This window comes from Buceros rhinoceros, unplaced genomic scaffold (genome assembly GCF_000710305.1).
Source record: "Buceros rhinoceros silvestris isolate BGI_N320 unplaced genomic scaffold, ASM71030v1 scaffold24207, whole genome shotgun sequence".
NCBI lineage: Eukaryota > Metazoa > Chordata > Aves > Bucerotiformes > Bucerotidae > Buceros > Buceros rhinoceros.
Genome location: NW_010421906.1, coordinates 10568 through 18781, shown reverse-complemented (window position 1 = coordinate 18781; position 8214 = coordinate 10568). Strand labels below are relative to the sequence as shown.

The window sequence follows — 8214 nt, the reverse complement described above, 5'->3', positions numbered from 1 at the left end:
CTGCTCCACCAGTGCACCTCAAAGCAGACATGGAAGGACCACTATCTAATAGGGGTGAGAAGGTAATTGTAGTCCCTGTTTCAGGCTTTGGGGCCAAACCTCAACTGTAGCAAAGATTTTTGTGTACCATCATTGCCACTGCTGTCTCTTGTCAGCATCACTGCTTCTCCATGACCTCTGGCAGCTGCTGCCCACTCGTGTGTCTTTGCTTAATTTTGGTGGCCCTAGATTGCTGTGGTGTTAGTCAAAATGGCATCACTTTGTTCTTCGCTAAATACCCCTCGTGGCTGTGACGTGCTGAGATGCTGTGCCTGCGTTCCCTGAAGGCTTTTGACATCCTCCTGCCTGAACTCCTCTCTCTGGTTTCTCCCCTTCCCGCGTGCTACGAGCTCCGTCCCGCCCCGCTCCTCAGCCATCCACACACGCTGCCGGTGCCAACAGCAACCAGCTGCTAACAGCGGAGCAGGGGGGACCTTTAGCATGTGCGAGCTTTCCAGTTTTCCATGAGTTAATACCAAGGATTCGTTTCCTGGGGATTCCAGCATTGCTTAAAAAAATAACCACTGGCTGTTACAATATCTGAAGCAGGGCTGTTATTTCACAATGTCTGGCCACGAGATGATGTTTCATATCGATATTTTTCTGCTCAGCCCTTACAGTATCCGTCTGTTCTAACACACGGTTTATTTGGGGGTAAGACTTCTGAAACATGCTTAAGCTCACAAGATTTTATTTAGGATCCCAGTTTAAGTGACTTTATTTTGAGGAAACACTGAGCCTTTGGCAACTCTTACTGCTTTTAGCTTTTGTTGTCACTGTTAGGAGTTCTCAGCATCTCTCTTCTCCAATCTCTCTCTACTCAGTGCAGCAACGGTAGCTCGCTGATCTCTGTTTCCATAAGCACAAGCAGGGGCACAGCAAAGTTACTTTTTCAGGCTAAATGCTGCCGTTTTGTCACGATACCACACCATAAGCTGGAGAGTTTTCAGAAAATGTTATACACCCCCGGTGCTGTCATTCAGGGAAACTTTGCTGCCATAAGTAGTTCCTGTGATTTAAAGGAAATTGCTTGCTCATAGCTGCTGCAGAACTGGGTTCTTGGGACATGGAGCTGCCCCAACCAGCTCCTTTTCTGAACAACCACTCACATGTGGATTTCCTGAAACCTTAAGCAGCCTCTTTTTCCACATCCAAAATTTTTTTAAAAGCAGTGATAGCCGAGATCTCGGGAAAACACGTGAACACTCAGGCTCCGTTTCCCTTTGCACATGGGGCACACAGCCCTGCTCCTCTCGGGGTGCAGCGGCTGTGGGAGAACTGGCTTGTGACCAGCTCAGCGGCTGCTCCCCCTGACTGATGGCAAGGACAGACGCTGTGTTTGCAGAGCAGCGAGGTACAGCGGTTCGAGGGAAGCCTGTGCTGATTAGCAAGTGAGATGGATAGAGTGAGGACCTCTGGCAACGGTCTATGTCTTTCTTAGTAGCTGCCACATGAGAACAGACAAATGAAATACTGGTTTCAGCGTGTTGCCCAGTACGATGTGTGGTGCCTGGAGGTGCACGTTTCTGTTGCGAGGACTGCCTGCCTCCGACCGCGGCTAACGCTCGGCTCCCGTTTCTCCCGCCAGGTCATCCTCTTTCAGTACTGACTGCGCGAACTCTTCCTCACCTGCCCATGGCGCTACCAGCTCCACTGCCCCTCAGCCGCTGAAACACAGCGCCCAGCCCACGGCAATGGTTACCAGTCACGCAGGAGAAACTCAGATCCAGTTATTTCCATTGAGCAGCTCCTAACATCCACTATTCTTTCTCCAGCGACACTCTGTGTGTGTGTGTGTTGAGTGCAGAGTTACTTTTTCACTTGTTTCTTGTGGACTTGTAGAATGACCGTGAGTCTCTCCAAGGCAATGCCAGACACAGTCAAAATTAGTGACTCTGCTGTGCTTGCAAATCTTGCTCCCAAACCGATGGGAATACAAACAAACCAGACCATGCTGAGTCTCAGGGGGGGTCGATGATCACTTCTGAACATAGAGGAAGAAGGAATTTACGCAGTTTGGCCTGATTCTCTTTTTGCACCAGTGAAGCACTGTCGGTTCCTGGACATCCCTCCGTGTTTCCACTTGCATGTGTGAAATCTGAAATGGGCTTTTTGGCTCAGCAACTCGATTTGTACACAGACCTTCCTGAGCCAAATCCATGGGTAGCTGAGACTCCACTAAGTGGAAAACATGATGCCAGCTGGAAATAGGCAGTTTTTCTTCCTCCTCAAAGTGCTTTAGAATCACATGTCCTTTGATCACTCTAAGGTAAGTAAATCTTAGTGTTTTTCCCCCCCGTTTTATAGGAGGGGAAACTGAGATGTCCTAAGCTGAGAGGAACTGTGGGGATTGGTGGTAGAGCCAGGTTTAGCACCCTGAAGTTTTTGATTGCTGACTTGTTCTTAGAACACTGAATATCTCTCTTCTCTCACATCCCTGTGCCAAATCTTCCTTTTTTTCCCCCTATTTTTTACTGTTGTTCTTTATTAACAAGCTACACTATTTCCTCGGAGTCATAATGGATCACAAATGGGTGATTTTGGAACATACCTATACAAAACTCTCAGATACTCTGTACCCTGGGACTGGGAAATCCTCAATGGAAGCTGGCCATAAAGGTGTAGAAATGTTCTGCCCTGGTGTCGACCCAAGTTCAGTCAGTGGAAACAGTTGGGTAGAAACCAGAGACCAGTTAAAAAGGCAAAACCCACAGTAAGGCCAGCAGGAACAATTGCTAGCTGAGTGGGCAGCAAGGTGATGGCGTATTCCTTTATCTGGCAGCATCGCTCTGAGTCCCTCTGCCCTCCTGTTCTCCCTTGCTGGAGTACGGCTGTCGGTCCCGCCAGGCCCTCGGACGAAGGCGCAGCCCGGGAGGACTGCTGCTGGCGGGGCAGGTGCCACAGGGCTCCTGGGGACAGCAAAGGAAGAGCTCAGCAGTCTGGCCCCAAATCAGGAAAAAACCTCCAAAATGATCCTTCATTGACGGTAATAAGAACCAGTAACCAGGTAACCTGCGGCAGCCCTCCTCAGCTTGCTCCGAGCCAAGAGCAGGTCTGTGAGGAAGCCTCTCCCCTCGCAAGCACGGGTCTGTCTTGCTGCTAAGTGTCCGTGAGGCCACGATTCCAAGAATGTGAAAGCCCTCTATGAGGCACAGTTAGAGCATGGTGTGACCGAGCTGTGCCTGAGGAGCAGAGGACAGGAATCCATCCGTTACCTAACTTGTTTTTAATTCGAACTGTAATACACGTGCTTTTATCTCTGGGAGATCCTGGATCAATCTCCAGCCCTGGCTGGGTGGACAGCCAGCCGTCCCACCGGCCTGGCCAGCCCGTATGGCTCAGGCAGCAAGCCTCCTCCTGACCGCGCCCCTGAGCTCTGTGTGACACCGATGGCCGGACACGTGGCTCCGCTCATTGCTCTGACCACACGGGGAATGGCGTAAGGAGATGTGGATGTCTGCTGAGGTGGCCACCAAGATGTCTTGGTTTGAGAAGTAACTGAGGACAAGCATGTATTGATATTTGTTGGAATAAATACATATATATACCCACACATACCTCTGTGTGTGTGTGTGTATATTTAAAAAGAGAGAGCAAGAGCGAGAGCGTGATGGTGATACCTCAGACAGTTAGGCCAGGGTTGTGTCTGATTGCAGCCAGCAGCTCTGTCCTCAATCGAAGACAACATTTGAAAAGAGAGAGGAAATTAGGTTCACAAAGTGTTATCGCCCCCTCCTGATGTGTGAGTAACCATTTCTGGTGTGTAGCCAGTGACGAGGTGCTCCCACACGCCTGACCTGACTGAAACCACCACTGCAGAGGTGTCCCCTCGGGGAGGGGACAGTCACCAGTTGCACCCGTTGCAGTGGCTTTTGTCCCTGTCTGTAGCAGTGAGCGAGGACAGGCGTTCACTTTGTTGGCGGTTGGAGGAGCGTTTGTAATCGCGAGGTAGAGGTGGGCCGCTGTGTCCGCATGCAGCGTGGTGGCGGTGGTCGGCAAGGTCACCGGGGCCGAGCTTTCTTCTCCACTTGTGTTCGCGCATTCTAATGATCGTTGTGGAATTAGTGCCATAAACGAATGGGTAGTTATTTCATTTAAGACTGAAGGAGAGACTTCAGGCTGTAACTTGACCTGACATCCCACAGTACTTGAGATGTCCACAACTGTTTTGTTGAGGGAGAAAATGGTTTGATGCGTTTCTCTCCTGTCTCAGCGGTGCAATGAAAGGGAAGCTATTAAATATGTATCTGCTAAACATCACTTAGTCACGGATCAAAACCCCCACTCGTGAAATGTACGGTATATGAGCGTTTCTGCAACCGACACCGCTGGCAGGACCGGGGCGCAAAGCCGAGGGTGCGTGGGTGCTTCTCCCCCATGGAAGTGGACTCGCCACTGCCCGTGGGGCGAGCCACCCCACACGGGCTGGGCTCCGGGGCACTCGCCCCCTTGAGTAGCCAGGAGCAGCTTTGCTAATTCAGAAATCAGGTTCTGTTTATATTAAACCCAAATTGTTTGCAAAAACTGGAAGCAATTCAGCTTGTGCCGTTTTAGAGCTAATTATGTGTATGGAAAATACTCAACTGTACCAAGAATGTAAGAAATCCTCTAATTTATTCAATACATTGTTTCACGACGTATTTCACACTGACTGTTGCCACTGAACCAAACCTTATCTCAGGTCATTTGCATTCATCTCCTGTCTGTAGATTAAAAAAAAAATAAAATTAAAGTCATTCTCATTTTCTTAGTTTATTCAGTAACTGCCAAATAGGTTCTGGAGCAGCAGTGCAGACTCCACGTCCTGAACCTTCCCACTCGCTACTTACAACCCCCTTTGCAGACAAAACCCAGTGCAGTGAGCCAGTGAAAGGCTTTCCACTCGAGTTTAATGAGGTAACTAAATATGGCCAGGGTCTGAAAGTGGAACGGTTTACAGTTTTACTAGCAATGACTTTTTTTTTGGCTCACGCTGGTGAACCCTGACGCCCGAGGTAGAGGTGCTTACACAACTCACTGGCTGGGACGGGGAGTGGGAACCAATCCTGCACTACGATCGGCGATACGTCTGTAGGGTGCCAACTCTAGACACACCAGTTTTATTTCATCCGCCAATCATTTTGTTGTAGCATGTTGCAATTCTGCATGTCTTGGCTACAATGGTTAAATTTTTTTTTTCTCTGAATGAGTGGACAGTCAAGACTAATATTTATTTTAAAAAAGTAAAACTAAATTGTAAGCACTTTTTTGTAAAACCAATGTCTGTTTTGTTACATACTTTTAATGTTGTGCTTTGTAAATGTCTTATTTGTGTAATAAATAAAGTTAATGCAAGTAGAAGTGCTGGCACTTACATCCAGAAAATGATGTAATTCCATTTTATTTTATTTTTAAATACTTTCTGGCTTACTAATCAAGCAGCAACCCACCCAGTTTTCCTCTTTTATTATTTTGTTAAACTCTGGCTTCAGGAGAGTTCAACAAACGTTCGTAGTAAATGGATATAATTTCCTAGTTAGCAAACCAGTCATTAAAGAATACCTCTGGTGTACATTATTACAATGATCAATCAATATCAAAGTACTGAGCAAAAAGAGAGGAAAGGAATTCACCAGGACAGCTAACTAAAATCTGGGAAAATAATGTTGATTAAGATGGATTTGAATGACTTCAACACCGAACCTGAGGCACTCTTTTTAACAAATTGTTTTCAGGCTTAATAACGTTCCTCTCTGCTACACCACACACCTCTCAGGAATATTATTGTGAGCACAGTCTGCCTTTTTTTTCCATGGCTTTTTCTCAGCATGACTGATTAAATGATTATTTCCATTTTTGTTTGTGCTGACAAGGATGACAAAAAGATTATATTCCTGTAGAGGGAAAGGGCGAGACAAATCCACGAGGACGAGTGGGGTTTATTGTGAATCAGATTACCTGCTCCGGAATATTATTGTCTAGCAAAAACTGTTCTCATGGTTTCGGCTGATGATCAGTTGCTTCATCCAAAGCTTTCCGGCAGGTCCGAAAGATCCATTCATGCTCATCATCATCTGAAGGGGAGATAGAGAGAACACCAAATATCACCATGTCAGAGCTGCTCTCTGCATTCTTAGGGTCCAGCTCAAACAAGCAAATTTTCCTTGGGGAAACAAACCCATTTTTTTAGCCATTGGCACCTCTTAGAACATGTATTTTCTTTTGTTTCTTTAAAAGATCGTGTGTGTTGTGCTGGAATTTGTCAAGGCAGGAGGTATTGGATCTGTGGCGATGACTGATCGTCTGGCTGTTTGTTTGGTAAGATTAGCTTGGGCTAACGATGAGGTTTACACGTGCGGTTCTATTTTTCGACTTCTTGGCAGGAGTTGTGCAGAGATATGTTGAAACCATCAGAAATGAAGACACACATTTTTTAAACGCTCTGTGTTGCTTGTCGGTTTATGAAAAGTGAAGGTAGAGAAAAATCTATAGTCAAAACCTACATTCTCGTCTTCCAGCTTTTCCCTCAGTGCTGGTTTTGAAATGTATGTTGTGTCATTATTGCCAGAGGGGCTGAGAGGGGTATTTTAGCAAACCTTCTGCGTCCCTTGTTAGTATTCCTGATGGTCATATTTAGTCTCAGAGCATAACGACAGTGTGGAAAGAAAAAAAAACAAAGACAATGTAGGAAAAAACAACCGTCCAGCAAAGCTTGACTAGAAATTTTGTGTATGATTACAAAAAAATAACTTGGCAAATGTTACGTTGTGGCTTCTTAATTCCAGGGATTTAAACAGTCTGGTCTCCAAAACCAGTTCTGCAGCCTTTTCTGTAGTGTTTGTGCAGGGGAAAAGAGATCTGTGTAGTAGACCAGGAAAAACAAACTTCAAAAAGCCTTGAAAAATCAAAGTGTTACTTAAAACAATACCTGTATTTATTTTTACATAAACGAAATGTATTAGAGCTGCTTCTTGTGTTTACCACTGTCTTCACAAATTCCTATCAGCTGCTTGTGATGTGTGTTTCTAACCTGCCTCCATCCACATCTGAAGGGGTTTGTAGCAGCTCTTATCACCTGACTGAGGAGGATGGAGCCGGGGGGTGGTAACCCTGGTCCTGCGCCCACAGCATGCAGTCCGTTACCTACACAGCTCCCTGCAGGCTGAGCACCCTGCTCAGGGGCATCAGCACAGATCCAGAAAGGGGCATGCTGCTTGTAAGGAGTCAAATTTTCATGCAGATCTTTTGGACTGTGGAGTTGTACCTTGAAGTTAAAGCCACGTAGTAGTATTTGAAATGCAGAAGGTAGGAAGGTCCTGGGGGTGAAGTTGTGCTGATCTAAGCAGTGGAAGTTCTCAGAGGGGTATGTGATAAATTAGGTTGGATGCACAAGTCTCCCAGCTTGGGGGCTGGTCTTACTGATTGCAGTGGGTTTTGAATCGAGTCTGCTTTGTCTTTCCTTTTTTTCCTCCCTTTGTTTTTTCATGCTCCCCTCCCCTTTTCCTCATCCCTGGCAGAGTTGAGCGCACGCCTTTGGTGCTGCTCACGCGCAGCTCTGCTGGCATCCTGGCAAATGCGGGCTGAAGGAGAGGATTGCCAAGGCACTTGTCCCTTGGCTGAAGGGCAGCGCTCATCTGCCACCCTTGACAGCCGGCAGTCAGAAAGGCCAGTGGCTCACAGGAGCTTTTCCCTAAGAACCCACCCTCCAGTTTGCTCTTTGCATACAGTCACTGGTTTCAGACAAAGCGCTTGCTTGTGCCTGCTGACCCTCTTCTCCTTCCCCACTCGAGGGGGCTGGCTTGCAGAAGGTTGGGTTTGGTGGGGAGCGCCCACCGTTGAGCAGCACCCCAGTGACCGTGGGTGGGTTGGGGAACACGATTGTGCTGCCATTGTTGCAGCAGCTCAGCCTGTGGCTTGCTGTATTGACTGGAAAAGGGTTATGGTTTGGGTAGGAGAGCTGAGGTCAGCTCTGCCTGTGTTTCACTGCTATGATCTCTTTTTTATTCCCTCTGCCTGTGAAACAATAGGTCCATAACAAAACACCCCATTAATGGCTCATTTCTTATTCGGGTATCAAGTAGGAGAAATATAACGCTGGAAAATATGCTAAAAGGGAAATTAAAAAGATGAGCGCTGCATCTTGCTTAAAGACCACACGATCCTTACAGAGGCAGAGATGCCACCGAGGGCTGCAGC

The 8214-nt window shown here is 47.1% G+C and overlaps 1 protein-coding gene across 1 annotated transcript in view; it reads left to right on the top strand.

The window, feature by feature from the left end:
* Window positions 1-1648, top strand: part of LHX6 (LIM homeobox 6) — a 7366-nt gene extending 5718 nt beyond the window's left edge. Inside the window, exons 6-7 of the mRNA XM_010139870.1 lie at window positions 1-62; window positions 1628-1648. The exon at window positions 1-62 is cut by the window's left edge and continues 8 nt beyond it. Coding sequence (XP_010138172.1) covers window positions 1-62; window positions 1628-1648 — 83 coding nt within the window. The remainder of the gene's footprint in view (window positions 63-1627) is intronic.
* Window positions 1649-8214: the final 6566 nt, after the last annotated feature.